Genomic DNA, 24,669 nt, shown 5'->3' on the forward strand with positions numbered 1-24,669 from the left:
GACCTTTGACCCCTTGATCCCAAAATCGAAAGGGGTAATCTGCTGGTCATGACCAATCACCATACCAAGTTTGAAGTTCCTAGGCCTAAGGGTTCTTAAGTTATTGATCGGAAAGCATTTTTACCTACAAGGTCAATGTGACCTTTCCCTTTGACCCCTTAACCCCAAAATCAGTAGGGGTCATCTGCTGGTCATGACCAATCACCATACCAAGTTTGAAGTTCCTAGGCATAAGGGTTCTTTAGTTATTGATCGGAAACTGCTTTTACCTAAGAGGTCAATGTGACCTTGACCTTTGACCCCTTGACCCCAAAATCAATAGGGGTCATCTACTGATCATGACCAATCGCCATACCAAAGTCGAAGTTCCTAGGCCTAAGGGTTCTTTAGTTATTGATCCGAAACTGTTTTTACCTAAGAGGTCAATGTGACCTTGACCTTTGACCCCTTGACCCAAAATCAATAGGGTCATCTACTGATCATGACCAATCACCATATCAAGTTTGTAGTCCCTAGGCCTAAGGGTTCTTTCGTTATTGATCGGAAACTGTTTTTTACCTACAAGGTCAATGTGACCTTGACCTTTAACCCCTTAACTCCAAATCAATAGGGGTCATCTACTGATCATGACCAATCACCATATCAAGTTTTGAAGTCCCTAGGCCTAAGGGTTCTTTCGTTATTGATCGGAAACCGTTTTTTACCTACAAGGTCAATGTGACCTTGACCTTTGACCCCTTAACCCCAAAATCAATAGGGGTCATCTGCTGGTCATAACCAATCACCATACCAAGTTTTGAAGTTCCTAGGCCTTAGGGTTCTTTTGTTATTGATCGGAAACCGTTTTTACCCAAGAGGTCAATGTGACCTTGACCTTTGACCCCTTGACCCAAAATCGTTAGGGGTCATCTACTGATCATGACCAATCACCATACCAAGTTTGAAGTTCCTAGGCCTAAGGGTTCTTTAGTTATTGATCGGAAACCGTTTTTGCTTACAAGGTCAATGTGACCTTGACCTTTGACCCCTTGACCCCAAAATCAATAGGGGTCATCTACTGATCATGACAAATCACCATACCAAGTTTGAAGTTCCTAGGCCTTAAGGTTCTTTAGTTATTGATCGGAAACCGTTTTTGCTTACAAGGTCAATGTGACCTTGACCTTTGACCCCTTGACCCCAAAATCAATAGGGGTCATCTACTTGTCATGACCAATCACCATACCAAGTTTGAAGTTCCTAGGCCTAAGGGTTCTTTAGTTATCACTCGGAAACCATTTGGTCTACGGACCGACGGACCGACAAGTGCAAAGCAATATACCCCCTTTTTTTCAAAAGGGGGCATAATAATTTATTTAATGGAGCTGCAATTTTTGAAAATTGTTTGACAAACTTTCTGTTATAATTACATAGACCAAGAAATGATCGTAAATTTTTAATAGTTGAAGGCACTGGAAATTCCTGAACAGCTTTTGTTTCATTTTCGTCTACTTCTACTCCATGCTTTGATAAAATATGACCAAGGTAGGGTACCTTCTCAAGAGCAAAATGACATTTCTCAGACTTGAGCGTAAGATTTGCAGCTCGGAGCTTTTGAAAAATAATATCTAAATGTTCTAAATGTTGTTCAAAAATTAAGATATCGTCAATGTAACAAAGAGCATGTTTCCAGTTTATTGACCCAAGAACTTTTGACATTAACATCTGAAATGACATTGGAGCATTTTTAAGACCAAAAGGCATTCGGGTAAACTCGTAAATTGAAGAAGGAGTTATAAAGGCAGCTTTATGTCGGGTTTCAGGATCAAGAGGTATTTGCCAAAATCCTGAGGCCAAGTCAAAAGTAGAAAAATATTTTGCTTTTGCATCGCCTATGCAGTCAAAAACTGTTTCAATTGTAGGCAAAGGATGAGCTATAGTTTTAGTAATTGCATTTAATTTCCTGTAGTCAACTGCAAATCTAAAAGAATCATCTTTTTTATGCTCCCCGAAAAATTTCGGGGGAGCATATAGTCGCCGCCTTGTCCGTCCGTCTTTCCGTCCGTCCGTCCCCTTTTCTTGTCCGGGATATAACTTTGAAACAACAAGAGGTATCAACATGAAACTTTGTAGGTAGATAGATCTCATTGAGTAGGTGTGCAGAGCACAAGAACCGTAACTCTGCCTTGCCTAATTTTTGAATTATCCCTCTTTGTTTATTTTTACACTTTGAAGTTTGTCCGGGACATAACTGTAAAAGTATAAGAGGTATCAACATGAAACTTGGTAGGTAGATAGATCTCATTGAGTAGGTGTGCAGTGCACAAGAACCGTAACTCTGCCTTGCCTAATTTTGAAATATCCCCCTTTGTTTATTTTTACACTTTGAAGTTTGTTCGGGACATAACTCTAAAAGTATAAGAGGTATCAACATGAAACTTGATAGGTAGATATATCTCATTAAGAAGGTGTGCAGTGCACAAGAACCGTAACTCTGTCTTGCCTAATTTTTGAATTATCCCCTTTTGTTTATTTTACACTTTATAGTTTGTCCGGGACATAACTCTAAAAGTATAAGAGGTATCAACATGAAACTTGGTAGGTAGATAGATCTCATTGAGAAGGTGTGCAGTGCAGAAGAACCGTAACTCTGCCTTGCCTTATTTTTGAATTATCCCCTTTTGTTTATTTTACACTTTAAAGTTTGTCCGGGACATAACTCTTAAAGTATAAGAGGTATCAACATGAAACTTTGTAGGTAGATAGAGCTCATTGAGTAGGTGTGCAGTGCACAAGAACCGTAACTCTGCCTTGCCTTATTTTTGAATAACCCCCTTTGTTTATTTTTGTAGGTAGATAAATCTCATTAAGTAGGTGTGCAGTGAACAAGAACCTTAACTCTGCCTTGCCTAATTTTTGAATTATCCCCCTTTGTTTATTTTTACACTTTGAACTTTGTCCGGGACATAACTCTTAATGTATAAGAGATATCAACATGAAACTTTGTAGGTAGATAGATCTCATTGAGTAAGTTTGCAGTGCACAAGAACTGTAACACTGTCTTGACTACTTTTGGAGTTATTGCCCTTTGTTCATTTTGACACTTTGAACTTTGTCCGGGACATTACTAATACTCAAAAATTATAAGAGATATCAACATGAAACTTTGTAGATAGATAGGTCTCATTGGGTGGAAGTGCAGTGCTTAAGAATCATTACTCTGCCTTGCCTTATTTTGAAGTAATTGCCCTTTGTTTATTTTTACTTTTTGACTTTTGTCCGTGATATAACTTTAAAACTATTAGAGATATCAACATGAAACTTTGTAGGTAGCTAGATATAATTGGATAGAACTGCAATGCTTAGAGAACCTAAACAAAGCCTGGTCTAATTTTGGAGTTATTGCCCTTTGTTCATTTTTACACTTTGAATTTTACCCGGGACATAACTCTGATATCATCAGGAAACATTTTTAGATAGATATATCTCATTGAATAGAAGTGCAGTGCAAAAAAACATAACTCCGCTTTGCCTTATTTTGGAGTTTTTTGCCCTTTGTTCATTTTTTTTTATACTTTCCTGTGTCCAGAACCTTCTCGGGGAGCATCAACCGGTTCAACCGGTTCTTGTTTCTAACTATGCCATATAGAATTTGACTCTTGAATGATATTGCTGTCAAGCATTTTCTGAACTTCTTCTTCAACAATTTTTCTCTGAACAGGATTTTGTCGATAAAATGGCAGACGAATTGGATTTGCATTAGAATCTGTTTCAATAGTATGGTGATATAAATTTGTTTTTCCCAAATCTTTTAAAGAAGTAGAAAATATTTTTTTTTGATTTAAGAAATTTTTCATTTTTGTTCTTTGCTCTTTTGTCAAATCAGAATTTGAAAGATCAAATTTTATTTCTGTAGTTTGCTCTTGAGAGGTGAAATTAATGTTAGCACAAAATGGAGGGTTAGCACAGGTTTCAACTGTTTCATTAATAGTAAAAACATCACAGTCATCAACTTCAGTAACAGTACCTATAACTGTGTTTACAGGTAAAAAGACAGATTCATTCGTAGCATTCATAATACTAATTACTGCTTTACGTTTTCGTAATTTCACTAAACATTTAGCACCTGCAAGCTGTCTTTTATAAAGTACATCCGTTGGTTCTAATAATACAGTGTTTCCCGCTTTGCACCTTGAAACCTTAACATTTATATCAACCCTAGAATTTGCGGGAATAACAGTGGAGTAATTTACTCTTGCCAAACCTGAGTCAGACCTAGATAATTTTGTACCAACAAGGTTTTCTTAAAAATGAACAGTTTGATTTGCCACATCAATGGTAACTTTATGTTTTGTCATAAAATCTAAGCCAAGAATCAATCACAGGATGTTGTAAATCAGGTAAAACATTAAATGTAGATGAGAATTTAGCATGAGCAAACGAAACTGAAATTTCTATTTTGCTTAAAATTTTGTGCCTTTCTCCTGCAACTCCGGAAATTTCAGGAAAATCTGATTCTGTGAATGAAGCATTTTTCAAAGATGTTTTTGCCAAAAATGAATTTGAAATACAAGATATAGAAGCACCAGTGTCAAGTAGACACTGTACCTTTTTGCCACCTATGTAACCTAAAACTGTATTTTTATGAATATTACTCATGAGAGCAATGGTAGGTATGTCTTGTTTAGCACTGACATTGTCAGTTTCAATTTTGCTATTTTCAACTATGTTCACTTTTACATTTTGATTAGCACTGGACTTTTCATTTTAAAAATTTTGTTTCTCTTTAGCACCAGATTTAGCAGAAAATGAATTTTTAGAATGTTTGGATTTAGCACTGTAATGTTGGTTTTTGCCCCTATGCCTACCCACAGATTTTCTGTAGATAGGCGCGAATCCCTATTGTTGAGTGGACCATCTGTAACAAGCTTTAGCAAAATGACCCTTTTTGTTACACCCCTTACATATAATATTTGTCCCTGGACATTTACCATTAACAGAGAAGCTACAATTAAGAGCCTTACCGTCACAATGGCAAGACTCTTCTCTAGATTGTTGTCGGTTGCCTCTACGCTGATTGAAAGATTGCCTCTGCCTTGGTTGATAGTGTGTCTCAGGTTGTCGTTGACCATAGTTGTATGAATGATAATTAGGTTGTCTGTAATGTGTTGGTTGCTGGTCATATTCACGAGGTGCTTCCTGTTTTAGTTTCATGTCCATAGCTTGTTCCAAAAGTTTACAAAGTTTATCATATTTTTCATCCTGCTGAGCATATACAGCAGAAACATCAGCGCAAATTGCTGTTCTCCTAGCTTCATTTAATGTCTTAGGTTCACTCATAAACACAAGAGGTTTTAAGTCACTCTTAAGTCCATCAACAAGGAGATGAACCTTGTACCTATCATCTAAACGACAGTGACGTATCTTGTTTAGGTACCGTGAGTAATAGTCATCTGCAGTTTCTTCTTCATACTGCTGTACACGTGGTTTATTGTGTTCATCTTCACTAGCAAAGCGTTTCAGAAACTCAGTCTTAAGGGCTGCATAATTGTCAATACTCTCAGCTTCTGTCTCAAACCAAAGTGAAGCATTTCCTTTAAGACCTGTATGAAACTCTTGTAGTGTCATGTCATCATTAAATTTTGCCCTTGTACATAACGTTCGTACCTTGCTATCCACGTTCTTGCATCTGAAGAGCCATCACCAAGGAAATCTTCTAATTTTGCATTCGTAAATGGCTGAGGTCCAGACATAGTTTCAGTAGGCTGAGTATTTACGGCTTGAATGGTCTGAGTTGCAAGGGTGCTGCTTGACTGTTGCCTTCTGGGAGGTCTTACAGATGTTGCTGGTGCTGATCTGGAGTCTGAAGCACGTGGTTCTATCAGGTCAGTTTCCTGTAGCCGCCGCAAGTTATATCGGTTTTCTGGGTTCATGTGAAAACGACCACTGTTCCCCACCAATTAATATAACACTGGGATAGTGCGTCTATTAAGGACGGCTTAGGATTATTCCTGGAATAATAAATCCACAAACTTAAAAGACTGTTGAATCACAATTTATTAATATTGTTCTTTGTCAAAGTTACAGTGAGCGAATGTAAAATCAGTAAATATATAATACAATGATACAAATTTCAATTTATAGACAATCATGAAATACAACATCATTGCAAATATGGATGATAACTGAAAACTAACATCTTAGATAAAAATAATGGAAATTGCAATTTACTGATGTAAAACAAGAATTGACTTTAATAATTATGGGGAATATAAAAGTGATAAGAATTATTTATGTAGAGAACTCGCTTATGATGTGAAAGGAAGATGAACCTATTCATACTAATGCACATACAATCACATTTTACTCACATTGTTAATGAATAATCAAACACTTGTATACAGTAACATAATGCAAGATGAAAACCATTATCTATTTATAACTCATTTTAAGCAATTATAACATATATCTCATGTATATCTTCAACTACCAGAGATATATAATTATATCAAATTTTTGCCATAAAAAGATTAACAATAATTAATTAATTTTATTAGAATGATAGCAGAAATCTTAACAACATACTTAGACTAAAAAAATATGTTTTGTACTTGACATATAAAAATACATTGAATAACAATAGAAAAAAATAAACAATGAGAAACTCAACATACCTGAAATAATAAATCCACAAACTTAAAAGACTGTTGAATCACAATTTATTAATATTGTTCTTTGTCAAAGTTACAGTGAGCGAATGTAACTTTGACGGCAAGTACAGTCCTTTTATGGTAGGCTTCCAGGAGAGTTACTCAATCTTTCAAACAGTCCAAACAATACCGAAGAGGAGTTTTAACAAAAGATGTGTTATTAATAATCTGCTAAGCAAAGCCAAAGGGCTTAATTTGATTTCTGAGCGACAAAATCTTTGAAGTTAGAGGAAATGTTAAAGGTGCTAAAAGCTGAAGTCTGACTAGCTATCAGTAGCAAACAAACAATTTGGCTTCAATGTGTGAAAAATATTTTAGCATGTTTTCTTCAACAAAGATGGTTAAGGATGTTTGTTTTGCTAAGCCGAAATACTTTGATTAAAATAAATGCAAAATATGTGTAAAATGTAATCTAATTTAGAGTTGAAATGAAAAACGCAAGACAAAAAATATTACATTAAAACTTATACAAAAATACAAAAACATATGAAAAAGAAATATGAACTAAATTATATAATAATGCATAAAATTTTATCATAATTTTCTGCATTATAAAAGATCTGCTTTAGTTCCGCCCATTGTTTTCTCGTTTAGGGCACACGCTTTTTATTAAATGGGGACCATACGCCGCTTTTCATGGAATGGCACGGAAGTGTCACATTGAAGGTTCCATGAAAACCGCCGTATGAACACATCTGCGGATGTTTCTAAATTCAAAATTTTACTATTTGACGTTTAAATGTTGAATTCTGCTTAAGCCGGTGCTAGGGGGCGTGGACGGTAACTTGCACTTTCCAGTACCGTCCATGAACAGGCTCAATCAAACCGAGCCTGCAACATTTTCAATTTTGCCGTGTTGGGCTTTCTTTAGGGATTCTGTATTTATCTATTATATGATCACATCCGTGTTATTTGTGCCGTGTGGCGGCTGTAAAAAGTCTCCCCGTACATTTAATCAATGATGTTATATTTTCGATCCATGAAGATCGTTCAGCACGACATTATTGTTGTGCTTTTGGTATTTTAAGTTTCAACTTTTCGGCATTTTCTAGTTGGGTGGTTCTAATATTCCTACTTGAATAATGTTGAATCACCCTTAGGATATGTTGCCTGCTTTTTAAATTTGTCTTTTGACGTCTTATCTGTGATACGCAGGCTTCATAACCTCTGATCCCCTTTCAAAATTCCATTTTATTTAGTTCCGCCCATTGTTTTCTCGTTTAGGGCACACGCTTTTTATTAATTGGGGACCATACGCCGCTTTTCATGGAATGGCACGGAAGTGTCACATTGAAGGTTCCATGAAAACCGCCGTATGAACACATCTGCGGATGTTTCTAAATTCAAAATTTTACTATTTCACGTTTAAATGTTGAATTCTGCTTAAGCCGGTGCTAGGGGGCGTGGACGGTAACTTGCACTTTCCAGTACCGTCCATGAACAGGCTCAATCAAACCGAGCCTGCAACATTTTCAATTTTGCCGTGTTGGGCTTTCTTTAGGGATTCTGTATTTATCTATTATTTGACAAAAATCTGTTAGTGTCTTTTTTTCAAAATATGAAGGACAATCGTGCCTTTATTGTTCCCACAGTGATAAATGAAGTTGACAAAATGTTCGTTAAGAAATGTTCATGATCTTATGCAGTTTTCAAGTTATTGGTCATGTCTATTATCAAATTTCATTTTGATTATGCTTCGATTTCGTGGTTTAATTCTGCATCGTGATATCTCAAAAATGAATTATATGTACTCAAAACAAATGTACACGATTTGTGATGGAAATTGATGAAAGTGCTATTATATTTAAACTAATTTTCTTTTATAGAGTTGACTTTAAAACAATATGCTATATGTTCAAATTATTCAGGCTATGTCTCTGCTTATTTGTGTTAACATTTGATTTCAGCAATCTCTCTTTACAATTATAAAACTATATTTGAGGGTTGGTTTTAAATCAGTTGAGTGTGATATTTTCCTGATAGTGGTTGTACTTTGAAGAATGAGCTTCCTCGAAGTATAAGATATTGAGTCGTTTTAAGTCTCTATCCGCCCCTCTCCCCCCCACAGGTGCTCGTCCAGTCTTGGTGCCCATATAAAAAAAATGAAGTTTAAAAAAAAAATTGAAAAAAAAAAAATTGAAAAAAAAAAAAAAAAAATTTGAAAAAAAAACAACATCAAAATAACTATTTTGGGTTGAGTGTAAGAAAAAAAAAATTTGAATTTTTTTTTTTCCTATATACCATTACTATGAAAAGGTCACCTAGTCGCCGTAACGCTATGGAGCTTTACTAGGACACGCTGTGGAACAACCAAAATATCGAGTTCTGTAACAATACAAGCTATTTTGCTACTCTTTACACATCGTGCATTTAGAAAATTGTTAACATTCTTCATCTACCTTACATACAATCTTAAATAACTTACATTTTAACTCGGACACTTCAATTTGTTAAAATCTTGCAAAATTCCGTTGATGGTCGGCCATTTTGTCAAAAACGAAAGTACAAAACATACATCGTACTGTTCCGCTCTCCTGGTTTCCTACAACTACGTGCGAGGAACAGTAGACAACGGTAACCATCAATTTATTGGTTACTGTTGTCTATTGTTCAGCGAACGTAGTCGTAGGGGACCAGAACAGCGAAACAGTACGGTGTATGTTTTGTACTTTCGATTTCGACAAAATGGCCGACTATCACTGTTGTTTTGCAAAATTTTAACAAATTGGAGTGTCCGAGTTAAAATGTAAGTTATTTAAGATTGTATGTAAGGTACAATAAGAATGTTAACAATTTTCTAAATGCACAATGTGTAAAGAGTAGCAAAATAGCTTTTATTGTTACAGAACTCGATATTGTGGTTGTTCCACAGCGTGTCCTAGTAAAGCTCCGTAGCGTTACGGCGACTAGGTGACCTTTTCATAGTAATGGTATATAGGAAAAAAAAAAATTTTTCAAATTTTTTTTTCTTACACTCAACCCAAAATAGTTATTTTGATGTTTTTTTTTTTTTTTTTTTTTTTTTTTTTTTTTTTTTTTTTTTTTTTTTTTTTTTTTTTTTTTTTTAAACTTCATTTTTTTTATATGGGCACCAAGACTGGACGAGCACCTGTGCTCCCCCCCCCCTTCTCTATCCCTCTGTCTCTATCGTTGCAAAAAATAGCAATTAATCCTTGAGTGCCATTCATATTGATGTTAAATCCTATAATGTTCTGAATGTTGTTTTCATTAGAAATTATACAAGAAGGAAATTTCAAATGGCGTCTACATGAGGAACATTAGCCACCATATATTGATATAAATTCAACAACACAAATAAGCCCATGTTCATAAATATGCAGAAAACTCGATGTTAAATCATGTACATATAGGTTGAGATATTTTAAAGCAGGTAGCTCACAGACACTCAGGGGTCAAACTCTGACCCAATATTGCTAAGCCCTTGTCAACTAACAGAAGCTTTTGATATTTGAACACGGGTTAGACATCTGTATAAATTTTAAACTTGGTTTGATTTAATGTCCACGTGATTTACCAATTGAAACTTGATTGTAAATTGGATGTTTAAAATTCGTCAGGAAATAGAAATTAAAAACATGTTTTATGATTGAAACAGGTGTCACATTCATGCTAAAATGTGAGGGTTGACAAGGGATGAGAAAAGTACGGTCAGGGTTTGACTTCTGTGTGGGGTGGAAGGTCAAAATTGTATTTTGTCATTTTCAAATGTGTTTTCTTTTCTTCTTTTTTATCAGATTATATTGAATAGTGTTGCAGACCGTTCGAGACATTATGATTGTGTTTTTGATACTAAGTTATTTCCTTTTTTACTTTTCCTGGTTGGGTGGTCCCTGTTCAGTATTCCGTATTTGAATAAATTTTAATCATACTTATGATATATTTCCTGCTTTTTTATTTGTCTTTGATATGCAGACTTTATAACTTCTGATCCCTTTCAAAGAAAAAAATTTCAATGGACATTCTAAAATAGAATATAAAGGATAGTTCTTGCTATTCTAAAATGAAATTCTAAGGATAGTTCTTGCCAATATAAAAATGTAAAGGATCGTTCTAAAATAAAATATACATGTACAGGATCGTTCTTTAACTTTCTAGTTAAATTCCTGGGATATTTAAGTTCTGTTTAAACATACTTCCTCCCACAAAACATTTTACAATGCGGTTAGATCTCATTACATTTTCTAGCGAACAGTTTATGTTAATAAAAAATTACCAAGTTTATTATACACAAGAACTTACTGAGTAAAATAAAGATACCACCAATAGCGTTCAAGGTTCTTAAGTTTACTTATGCGAAATAAGTGAAAAACAGAATCCCCAAAGAAAGCCCAACACGACAAAATTGTAAAATGTTGCAGGCTCGGTTTGATTGAGCCTGTTCATGGACGGTACTGAAAAGTGCAAGTTACCGTCCACGCCCCCTAGCACCGGCTTAAGCAGAATTCAATATTTAAACACAAAAATGGTGAAATTTGGAATTTAGAAACATCCGCAGATGTGTTCATACGGCGGTTATCATGGAACCTTCAATGTGACACAGTAGTGTCAATCCATGAAAAGCGGCGTATGGTCCCCAAGTAAAAGAATGCGTGTGCCCTAAACGAGAAAACAATGGGCGGACCTAAATAAAATGGAATTTAGAAAGGGGATCTGAGGTTATGAAGCCTGCATATCACAGACAAGACGTCAAAAACACGAATATCAAATACCCTTAGTTTATGATGTTCAGCAAGTGTCCAATATATTATATGATCATTGATATGTTCATTTGGTATAATGGTTATTATAATTTGCATATATTTTAATAAATATAATTGCCTGCCGACTGCGTTGATATTGAGTTCACTTACCAAAACACGACATATTCATTTAGAAACACATATATGTTACAGTGTTTCATTTTCAGGAGAGATAAAAACCTTGTTTAGTATGTCAAATAAATAGATATGTATCGGAATATTCAAGTTCATCAAGTATCTTTTAAAAGAAAATCTTGTTATTTTTGTCTGCATTGGTGCATTTGGAGTTTATATGCATTTACGACAAGTTGATACTACATGTATATACTGGATACAACTTACCAATTTCCTCACAGCGGTTACGTCACGCTTTGCTACTTTAACCACTGCCACCACTGAAATCACGGGAAATAACCGCTCAGCGAGGATATTTGACAACTTACAAGAGCTGAGCTTTATTTCATCACCTAGTATTTTCTGAATTGGAGCCCATGATGGAACGAATGTAGCTAACATTTACTAACATTTACTAACGTTTACTTTTACTAACAATAACTAACAGTCATCATTTTATTGATAATTTATTTATAGATTCTACTTCATCTTACTACACATCCTTAGATTACTTACTAAAACAAGCAATTATCATAGTATTGCAAGCAATCCATAAGTCCCCTACCGGTTAGAACCCCATCAACATTCTGAAGGGCCATTGGCCATTCACTAATGTTTCAATTTTTCTCTATTTTAAGTAAACTTGTTGGAAAAGTTCTTTAAAAGTGATCACAGGAAACAGTTTTTATGAACAGACAGACGGACTGAAGGACACTCTAAAGTTAATATTTGAAACATCCCTGTTACCAAAATATAACATTTTAAAACCAAAATTCTTAAAGAGGAGATAACTCTTGAATTAAAGATGCAATTTCATAAAAAAATACAGCTCTTTTTGACTAATCACAAATATTGTTATATTTGCCATGTTTTAAGCCTATTTGTTGCCAAGGCAACTGATATTTTTTCAAAATAGGAAGAAAAGATAAGACATGCATAATCTCAAGACTGCTATCTACCCATATGTCAAGTTTCATAAATATATTTCCATTACTTTATGAGTTATCACTGGATTCAGTTTATGTGTAAAATTTGCCATATTTTCAGTCTATGTGTTGCCATAGCAACCATAATTCTCAACATAGGAAGAAAAGAAAAAGACGTGCATAATCCCAAGACTGCCATCTACCCATATGTCAAGTTTCATAAAAATATTTACAGTACTTTTTGCTTTATCACTGGATTCAGTTTATGTGTAAAATTTGCCATATTTTCAGCCTATTTGTTGCCATAGCAACCAGAATTTTCAACAGAGGAAGAAAAGAAAAAGACGTGCATAATCCCAAGACTGCCATCTACCCATATGTCAAGTTTCATAAAAATATTTCCAGTACTTTTTGCGTTATCACTGGATCCAGTTTATGTGTAAAATTTGCCATATTTTCAGCCTATTTGTTGCCATAGCAACCATAATTCTCAACATAGGAAGAAAAGAAAAAGACGTGCATAATCTCTATACTGCCATCTATTCATATACCAAGTTTCATAAAAATATTTTCAGTACTTTTCAAGTTATCGCGGGATCCAGTTTTGTGGACGGACGGACTGACAGACAGACGGACGGACAGACAGACGGACGGAGGGTAAACCTAAAGTCCCCTCCGGTAAACCGGTAGGGGACTAATAAATCATTTTAGTTCTTAAAACAAACTCTTTGTAGTTTATCTGAAATTATTCTATCAAGGCACCCACAGGTCGGAGTTTTCCTTCTAGGCTCGAACAACGGCTATCTTTCCTTCCCCAAAAATATCACATCATTGATGCTTTTTTCTGTATAAGTGTTTTTCGATCTTTTTTATAAGTGTTTTTCAAGAAGAGATGTGCTTGAACTGACACTGCTGTTGACAAAATCATATATCTTGCAAGATTTTCGGACTTCAAGATACTGATCATATTTTACATGCTGAGAGTACAGAATACACACTTAAACTGCAGTGAGCTTCTGTTAAACTCGATACATATGTGGTTACTAATAGACAGGCAATGAATTGACAACAAACGTCAATGTTTGTAACTAATTTTATTAACTACAGACATCTTAGTAAAAACAGAATTAAAGAAGTAACAAAGTATGAATAAAAATGACAATACGACTAAATAATTGTTTTCATTTATATAAATGATTTCAGAAAAAATGTCACATTCACATCAACTTAAACAAGAAAACACAAACAATTGCTGAAACAATTTATGAATCGGATGTTTTATATTAAAATGATCAGTAAAGAATGCCTTAAGTAATCCAAAATTGTCACTAGTTACCAAACATCATTTTCAAGCATATATGTAAACATTCGTTATCATAGACATAAAGTCGCATCTGTAACCGATATAGAACTTGTCAGTTGATTTTGATAGACTAATACGCCAATTACCTCAATAATGAAGGAAACTTCCTATTTGGATGAATGATTTATCAATACTTTGGAACTATACTTTTGATGACCTAACCAATACTTTTATAAACTTTTTTTCAAGAAAATATTTGGTAGCTCAAAGGCAATATATACTTGAAAATGTATATATACAAAATGGAATGTGATCTGAACGATCTGCATTGCTAAATTCCAATTCTTCACTGGTAGTATATTGATCTGCTAGCTGTACGTAATAAACATTAACATTGTTGAAAGTTGACAAGTTAAGCTTACATAACAATATTTGTGTTTCCTTAAATATTTTATTCATATTTACAATAGGCTATAATACAATGTATTGTGTTACGGACAAGATGCATACATTATAATAGTTTTATACACCATTCATATTGTAATAGTCTTAGACAAACATAAACAACATACCTACAAGTATTGTGCTGTTTGTTTTGTGCAGCAAAACTGACAAAATAAAATTGAACACAATTGTTTTGAGTGTAGAAAATGTAAAGCCCTGACATCAACCGTTATCATCTCTGCTGTAGATTAATATGACCTCGATAGATAAACAAAACATAATTAAAGTACTAAAGACCGCACATGATATTCAACTGCCTATTTTTTCTTTTTCTTTTTCTTACCGGCTTTTGGTTTTTTTTCTTTTGGTTCTTTTCCTTGTTGTTTTTGTTCTTGTTTTTTCGGCGGTTTGCTAATGATGACCGACCCCATCTCGATGGTAGATTCTATATCTTCTATCATACCCTTTGCCTAAAATAAGTAAATGCACAGTGTTAAAAAGATATTTTGCTGGGCATACTGGTTTGTTGTTTCATATTTTTTTTACTTTCACAAAAATAATTATTCTTGCTTTCTGTATTAAAAGCGAACAATCAACAAACAATAGTACAGCAATATGTAATCATAAATTATTTGTTTATGCCTACTATAATTATGTAATCAACTTTCTATAATTTTATTTCTTATTCAATCTTAAACAACGATGCATATACATATTGTGTGCGACATGAAATATCAATATTTAGATGCTAAAATTTTGCAGCAGCATCGGCCGATTTAATTTCTACCTCCCATGAGCATATTGTGAAAAATGGCCATTTTCATTGAAAAGCCTCCTGTTACAAGTTCAAACTGCTATGAAACTATGAAAAATGCTTCAATACTGATGAAACTTGGCACAAATGTTGACTGGACCATAGCCTCTGTAACAGCATGCTCATTCGCATATTTTCTGTTACCATGGCAACGGGGGACGTCTCAAAATTGGGAAAAATCACTATTTTGCATTGTTTTTTTTCCAACAAAACTGATTTTAAAGTGCTGCAACTTCTCAATGAATTAAGATAAAGTAAAAGGCTTTTCAGCGTCGGTTACTAGTTACCCTAAGATCGACCTGAGGCCATTTTAAGCCTGACACATGTCCAAAATTTTCTTGGCGATGAGGGGGACTAACGCCGCCCCCCTTCAAACCCCCAAACAGAAAAGGGCACATCCTCCTTCTGGCAACCCCCTGATGTACCATTTTCATGGGGGACCGCGCCGAAAAAGTGGTAACTTTATTAAACAACATTTCTCAAATGAAAAACAGTGTTTGGGGCCTAAATAGGGCATTTTTTCACTGCATGAGGCCTTAAAAGGGGGGGGGGTGGCAAAAAACACAGATAGTCAATATACTAATACGATGACTAATAAAGCATTAGCCTCCTAAACAAATGGCATGATAGTTAACAAAACATTGATCATATATGAAAGCTTACATATGGCAATGAAACATCAACATATATAAATTGACATATGACTGTTAGAAAATCATTGGCATGGATAAATAGAACAATCATTCTTAATGATTTTCTGAGATTTCTTTGGCACCGCTGATATTAATACAATATTTCAGTTGAGAATTTGGCAACTGCGATAAAACATTGTACACGTATATTGTCATTAATATCAAAACTTGTGAACCCACTTAACATCTCTATAAGTTGGTTTTCAATGCTCATACCGCTTAACATGCGGAAATAATTGTGTCCTAGCAAAGATATGAGTTTTGTCCATAGACTATATCTAATGTTATCATTATGTTAGCAATGAACGCATATTCATATGTCAGGGACTTTGGATTATTTCATGTGAGGAAGCTATCCAGCTAGCTTACGGAACGTCGGTGGTTCTACTCAGGTGCCCGTTCGTGCCTGAAATAATGCACGGAAGGGCACCTGAGGTCTTCCTCCACCAGTAAAGCTGGAACGTCGCGATATGACCTATACTGTGTCGATGTGACGTAAAACCCAAAACAAAACAAAATATTCATATGTTACAGTCTTGCAATAGTCACACACAACGAGATATTTTCTTTTGAAATATTTGCACATCAGTTTGAACAATGAAAAGCATTGTGTTTTATAAACCAGGAAATGTCTTTGAAAAATCCATAAAGAGCTGTCGTATGTGGAATGTATATTTAAAAATAGGTTGATATCGTCATCGTGCTCTACTCTAGATTTCCAAGTACAATGTACATGCTCGTGCACCGTCTTTTTGGTTATTCTTTTCCAAGCATATTTAGATGGAAAGAAACCTGTTTTTGAAAAGTCATGTAGATATTAAAATAGTTTGTATTTTCCAAGAACACTGATCACGTCGGGAATAAAGCCTTTAGATTTAGCAGGTCGTGCATAATATGATGTTAAACGATTAACAAAAATTTGCTTAAACTTCATATTTGAATATGCATGACATAGTTGGGACAAAAAGATAAGTTTTCTTATATCATAAGGTTAGAAATCGGATAAATCCCTAAACAACTGAGAGCAATGTCAGTACGAGTTCCATATGGAACGCATTGAATCCATTTGACGCATTGTCTATGTGCCCGTTCCAAGGGAAGTAACTGTGTCGCTTAGGTTTATTTGAATACGTCAAGGCCCATATGGGCATGTGACAACATAAAACAGTACATACATACAAAATAATACAAAATGGCAAATAATATGTAAAAACAAAATACTACAAAATGGCAAATTATAAATAGTCATACAACTCCATGATGTAATAAAATTACAGTAATAATTGACTGATAATGGAGGATGAGAGAGAAAAATCAAAAATCATTGCGAGAAAAAAAAACAAAGAGAAAAGACATAAATCTAATAAGCTAACATTATTTAAATAATAACATAATATTTTTGCAAAATATGGCAAATTTCAAAAGGATATCTGTTTTACTCTGGTTCATTAATTTTTCAAATTTTAAAGCACTTGGATGTTCATAGAAATATTTATCAAGATACAGCTTTCTTGTATTAACTAAATGTGAACATTCAAAAAGATAATGGAATTCGTCGCCTAAAGAGTTACTGGTACATAGATTACAAGTTCTAAGTTCTCTTGGAATATCATCAAACCTTCCTTTTTCAATAGGAAGTTTGTGATTCATACTTCTAAATTTAAAGAGAATTAAAGCTAAATTCATAGGTAACTTGCTGAGGTATGGCTCAAAACAAAAATCCTGTTTATAAATCCTGTAATTTAGACATTTACTGGAATTATTAATTGTACTTCTCCAATTTTGCATAAAATGATCACGCAGTCTTAAGTTGACAGTATTCTTGAATGAAGCAGGAGATTCCACATTTTGATTTATCCAGAAATGCGACAATCCAAGCTCATTTAAATTATTTCGAACAAAACAGACCCAATCTGATTTAATATTATTCAGAGTATATAAATTATGAGTTGTTCTATATAGAATGCTGATTATCTTATCATGTTTAGAATTAACTATTTTACCCCAGTAATTAAGAACTCTACTTTTAATTTGTGTTGAAAGTGGGGTAATACCCAATTCCCCATAAATCATAACATTTGGAGTACTCTGTTTCAACTGTAGAATTATCTTTAGGTATTTTAATTGAAATTTATCCACAACACTCACATCTTCAACACCCCAAACTTCACACCCATACAACAAAATGGGTGCTATCATTGTATCAAACAAGTGTAATTGCATATCTATTGGTAAATTAAGTATCCTAGATTTCCTAATTACAGAAAACATGGCTTTACGGGCTTGATCAATAAGGAATGTTTTAGTTCTGCTGAATTTACCATTAAATGAAAATTGTACACCTAAATATGAGAAATGCTCAACAATTTCAAGGACAGTCCCCTCATAGTGAAAGTTAGGCATATTACGCAAACCTCTCTTGGTTTTCCAAAATATAATAACTTTGGTTTTATTTGTATTTACTTCAAGATTCCAAAGCTTGCAGTAGTCAGACATAGCGTTTAATGCTAACTGAAGCTGCTGAGAGCTCTCTGACAATATTACAGTGTCATCTGCATACAATAGTAAATACAGTTTAAGATAAACTTCCATTTCATCATCACTTAACATATCATTTATATGTTCTTTTAGAAACTGCAAACCTTCATATTTATCAGACATAAAATTAGTTAGATCATTCAAGAAAAGAGAAAACAATATTGGAGATAAAGTTTCACCTTGTCTTACTCCAGTATGACTAGTGAAAAAATCTGAAATTGTATTATTCGAACTAACACATGACTTAGCTTTGTCATACATATTGTGTATTATTTTAAAGCATTTCCCATCAATATTGTAACTTAATAATTTATGCCACATGGCAGTGCGATTTACAGAATCAAAGGCCTTGCGATAATCTACAAATGCACAATACAATTTTTTTCCATGTGCTAGATATACGTCCACTAGAAGTTTTAATGAAAATATGTGATCAACAGTACTATAATGCTTCCTGAAACCTGCTTGTTCTTCACATAGAATGTTGTTTGATTCCAAGAAGTCATTTAATCTGTTATTAAGTACCGAAGTGAAAAGTTTTCCAAAGCAACTGAGTATTGTTATGCCCCTGTAATTATCCGGATCATTAACATCCCCTTTATTTTTATACAATGGTAAGATAACTCCCTTGCTCCACACATCCGGAAAGATACCAGAGTCTAATATAATGTTAAAAAATAGCTTAAGTACAGCCAGCAGATTATCAGGAGCATTTTTGAGATACTCATTAATAATATTATCAAATATAGATGGACTTTTATTATTCTTAAGCGCCTTTATAGCCTTATCTATTTCTTGCTCAGTAAATTGCGAATTCAGTGCCTCATTAAACATTGGTAAGTTGTTAACATTAAAATTATCTACGTCATTTTCATTTCTTAAAATATCTGCATTCAAATTACTGAAATGCTCATGGAAAACCTCATTAGTTATTTTATTTATTATCACTTTTTTATCAGAAGAATATTTATTTAATAAACTCCAATAAGATTTAGGATCACTATGCTTTAGTCCTCTCAGTTTTTTTATGACATTGTCATTGAAACTGTTAAACTTTTTATTTAATTCTTTTTTATATCTTCAACTGTTTATCATCATAAGGTTTTTATTACCTTCGGTTTTATTTTTCCTATAGGTATTTCTGCTTAGGTAATATTCCTTTCTAAATTTCGAGCAATCTTTGTCGAACCATTTTTGGTCAATTTTGCATTTTTTCTTTCTGTGAAATATTTTTTTTTCTTGTATTAAATTACACCTTTTAGCAGCGTTAGTTATGATACTTGACAGTTTTTCAGTCAAGGAATTAATACATTCATCGTTATAATTCTTATCATTTAATATTTTAATCATTTCTTCTGTAATATTATTTGTATCGATATTATCAAACTGATTTATATAATCATCCTTCAGATTTTTATCCCATGTTGATTTAATAATGGCCTCATTGTTATCGTTTTGCGAAACCGAATTATCTACATTACAAGTAAGATCCTCTCCAATAATATTAAAACATAATTCTATACCACAATGAACATCAGAAAATAGTGGATTAAAATCTGTCACATCAAAGTGGGTTACTTTGGGAAAGTTAATAGCAGACAATAAAACATAATCAATCAGACTAGTATTTGTAGTTGTGCATTTTCCTATATAGGCATCAGCACCACATCGACCATTAGCAATATGGACATCTGTAAATTTACAAACCTGAAGAAGTCTATTTCCATAATTGTTACAGTTATGCATATCACGTGAGTAACGATCGACAGGAAATCCTAATTCAATAAGACGACTTGTCCAATCAATTGTTTTGTACTGTTATCAAAAAACCTATCAGCAATGTACTTATTTAAGTCTGTAAAGTCAGCAAGTCTACCACTTTTTGCATTAAAATCTCCAAATATACAAAAATCACAGTCATCATAAACAGTGTTGAAATTAAGAATACTATTTTCCAATTCAACAAACAAATCTAGTGAACTATATTTAGAACTTTCTGGAGGAATATACACTACTCCAAATATGCTGGATCTGTCTTTAAATTTAAACCATAAACAGTTTTCAGTGGCGTGATCAAGAAATACTACATTTTTTATCAGAGAATTTTTTATAAAAACCCCAACACCTCCAGATCCACGTTTACAATTATCTCTATTTATAGATCTAAATGTATAACCCTCAACATTAACATTATCAAATTGGTCTAGTTTAGTTTCAACTATACAAAATATATCAAAGTCCCTAATAAAATCAATAAAGTCTGGTATCAGTAACTTGGAGACCAAACCACAAACATTCAGAAAGTAGAATTTAACTATTTGAGATTCAAATGGAATGCAATAGAAGTGGTCATGATTAACTTTATATTTTACATCTACATTTTTATGGTTATTTATATCAAACACATAATTCTCGTTGTTTGAAATATTATATTGATTACAAGTAGAACTGCACTTGTCCGTAACTTTGTCAATCACAACATGTTCAGTAGAGATAAATGAACTGTCAAATTCGGAACAATTTTCAACAGAAACAGAAATATCAAAGTTATTTTGACTAGTAGAAGAGTCTGTCAAAGAGGGAATGTTCTCATCCTCCGACGCATCCTAGATGAGGTGCTCGAGTCCTAGTTCCTTGAGATCTGCCTCGATACCAATGTTAAACAGGTCATCCGGGGAAGAGATGATATTGTGTTTACTCTGGTAAGTACAATGAGTGTTCCCATCACGAGTGTATACATTGGATGTATCATCACACTTCTTGACTATGTGAAGAAGTCTTACACGTAACTGTGTCATATCCTCAGTGATAAACACGTTCTTGTAGACGTCTGATTTCTTCAAAAGTTTCTTCAACGAGAATAGCTTATGGAGTTTTGCCCGTGACACACAACGCACAATAATCTGTTGCTTTGACTTTGTAGGGTGGCAAGCACTAATATCATCCACTGTGAATGTATAATCATCAGGGTCAGACTGGTCAAGAGATTTTAATTTGTTAAAAAGTTCCACGGTTTGAGGGAGAAGAGGTGCCTTTTCATCGTACTTGAAATTGTGGATTCTTACGTTTTCCCGTCTTGTGTACTGCTCTAAGCGGTCTAGCTCGTATTTTCCTATACGGACGTTGGCCTTGATATGATTGATGGTTTCCTCGGAAGCACATTTGTCGATACTCGCTTGTAATTTGTCAAATTTCTCACTAAGAAGTTCATAAACAGAGTCCGCAAGCACAGATATTTCTTTTTTGGATAATTTGTTTCCTTTTTTTCCACTCATAGTTGTTGATTGAAGTTGTGGAATATGTAGAAATTGAATATTTTGTATTAGAAATTTACAGCATGGTCGCTGCCATTTTACCGGAAGTCAGGAGATAGCGTGACACCGCTCCATAAATCACTCCCGTATAGAGCAGCTGGGAGAACTTTAGTTTCGTAGATACGCCTTGAGGTGATAGGGTTTAGTCCATCTTTCCCTTTTACACTGTTAGTTAAGCTAAAGAATGTTTTCCTAAGTTTATGGCAGCTTTTGGTTATGTTTTGCGAAGGTTCATGTCATTTGTGCAAAGAATGCCTAGATGGGTATATGAGTTAGTTTCACTTATAATTTTATTTCCCATATTACATAGCCTTTTGTTGCTACATTTATCATTAAAAACGAGAACTTTGCATTTCGTTGCGTTATAAAAGTAACGTTCCTTTTTGGCATAATTGAAGCATGTATCTATAAGTTCATCGAGCCCTTTTTTGACATTTGAAATGATGACCATATCATCAGCTGAGGTTGGACATGCACATACTATGTTGTGAATTTTATAGCTACTTTTACACATGTCAATCCTGTTCAGTAGCTCATTTATGAAGAGGATGTAGAATTGAGGACTACAACATTGTCCTTGACGTGTACCTTGCAGCACGGGGAACCAGTCGGAGACAAATCCATTTGATTTTACACAACTGTAACAATTTTCGAAGAACGATTTAAATATTTGAAACAAAGATATATCAATACCACTTTGATACAGTTTTAGTAACAATGAAGAAATCCAAGTGTGATCAAATGCTTGTTTCGCATCTAAAAACATGTATACATTTGAGAATTATTTTCTATGGAGTATTGTACACATTCGCGAAGCATAAAACAGCTAACGTTTTTTTTGAAAACCACCTTGTGATGGATATAAATGAATGCCACCATCCATTTCTGCAATTTGTAGAACGACCTTTTCAAATAATTTTAACAATGCGGAACAAAGGGAGATAGCTCTGTAACTAGCTGGATCATTTCTCTTTTTGTTACCTCCCTTAAATAAAACTGTTATTATGCCTTTTTCATATCTGTAGGTGTGTGTGAGAATTCAAACATATGATTGAAGAGTTTGGTAATACATTTTATCAATAAATCTCCGCCATAAATGAAGTTCTCATAAAAGAGATTGTCTTGGTCACAGGCTTTCCTTTTCTTGCAAGAATTACCATATCGCTGGTGATTATGTATTTTACATGTTGTTTACTTCGATAGTTACTTTTAATTGTTTCAAGTTCACCTTCTACATATGATTTGTAATCAGAATCAAAGTTTTCATCATTATTTTTTGAGTATAGTTGCGAGAAATAAGATTTCCAACCCTTGTTTACTTCCTGCGGATCTGATACAGTAATTCCATTGAAAGTCATTTCAAAACCGGGTGTATATTTGGTTTTTGAATTATTTTTATTAACCAATCTCCAAAATTTATTGTTATCTAATTCCGATGCTTTGTCTAGCATACATTCCTCTTTATCTAGGAAAGATAGACGGATTGGCGACGAGTTTTCCGAAAGAGGGTCTTGGCTATTTTGAGAAGTTGTGTCACGTGGCTTTCCATCGCTTATCCATTGTGCTCGGGCTAGTGTCATTTTTATGCGCAGTTTTTAGACTGTCATTCCAGTAAGGTTTGATGTAAGGTTTAAACTTTACCTTAGGTATGTATTAATCTATTGCTAGATTAACAATTACAACTATTCCAGAGTAAAATTCATCAATATCGGAAATTGAACGTGTTGGCATCTTATTTGCTAAATGTAAAACATCACTATTTTCAAGGAAAGTCTCATAATCCTCAAGATTCTTTGATTTGACGTTGTGCCAGTTAATGACGTCTTTTCGTTCTCTAGGACGTGTGCACTCAATTCTCGGAATTACATATTTGCACACAATAGGTCTGTGTGTAGAGACACATAGTGAATTGTCTTCTATAATTTCACATTGTATAAAGTTTTGTAATGACCATTCTGGAACAAAAATATGATCAATTAGTGTTTCTCTACATGAGTTGTAAGGAACATTGCTATATATACACCCTTGACACATAGATGATGTAGTTAAAGAAGTTAAATTATAATTAGTTGTAATATCTAATAGTTTAACACCTCTAGAGTCTATAACTGTGTCAGAACTTCTTACAGACGGAAGTTCCGTATTAAAGTCACCCAAAATGATCACAGTACCTTTACTGATAAATTTACAAATGACGTTCTCTAATTCTTCGACATACGTTGAATATGACATCATAGAATGATTTTTACAAGGTAAATACACCTGAATGAGATAAACATAAGTTTCTGGAGAGGTCATAATTTGTATTCCTATACACTGCTCCGAATTCAAGTCTAAAGGTGCGATCATGTGATTTATTTCTTTTCTCCACATAAACGCTAAGCCTCCTGTTCCTACCTTTCTACGTGATAGGGTGTCCAGTGAAGGATCGGAAATTGCATAGTTAATATAGTTAGTATTTATGGTGTCAAGAAAGGACAGGTCAGCACGATACAGCCAGTGTTCTGATAGTCTGCATATATGAATATTCTGAGATATTAAAAGGTCACTTAAATAGCTAGCACTAGACATAACGCCGTTTAATGTAACATGTTCTTGTGTTTTGGCTTACTTCTATCAGTTATAATAGTAGGGATCGGGTTTATGTCGGCAGGGGTTGCAACGTATGGAACATATGACATAAGTGGGGCATGCAAAGCCCGCTCTTCCGAAGCCCGAGCTTGGTATATAGGTTCATGCTTGATTGGTGGTGGCATTGAACCTATATCTGCCACTTTGCCGGATAGACCAGACTTGTTTGAAATGTTATAAACTATGCGCGTTTTAACGTTTTGAAATTCAGATGAAAGGTTAATCACCGATTCCTGTATTGATTTAAATTTTTCTTGATTCTGGTGTATATAAGTTTTTCACGCGCGTACATCATTCCCGATTTTGGACTCCGTCTCAATAAGGCGCTTGTTGACATCATTTGTCAATGATTTTGCACTGTTAATTTCTTTATCTAACGTCTGAGACACTTCTTTTGCATTTTTTATGTGCCGCATTCGTTGACGATTCGCTAAGCGTTAATGT

The 24,669-nt window shown here is 34.1% G+C and overlaps 1 protein-coding gene across 8 annotated transcripts in view; it reads right to left on the minus strand.

The window, feature by feature from the left end:
• Positions 1-13,570: 13,570 nt before the first annotated feature.
• LOC132750828 (uncharacterized) overlaps positions 13,571-24,669 on the minus strand; it is a 66,980-nt gene continuing 55,881 nt past the window's right edge. For all 8 annotated transcript variants that reach the window (XM_060740873.1, XM_060740872.1, XM_060740877.1 and 5 more), the window contains one exon: positions 13,571-14,706. In XM_060740873.1, coding sequence (XP_060596856.1) covers positions 14,554-14,706 — 153 coding nt within the window. In that variant the 3' untranslated portion in view covers positions 13,571-14,553. The remainder of the gene's footprint in view (positions 14,707-24,669) is intronic.

This window comes from Ruditapes philippinarum, unplaced genomic scaffold (genome assembly GCF_026571515.1).
Source record: "Ruditapes philippinarum isolate M1 unplaced genomic scaffold, ASM2657151v2 ctg4100_1_1_1_1, whole genome shotgun sequence".
Lineage (NCBI taxonomy): Eukaryota > Metazoa > Mollusca > Bivalvia > Venerida > Veneridae > Ruditapes > Ruditapes philippinarum.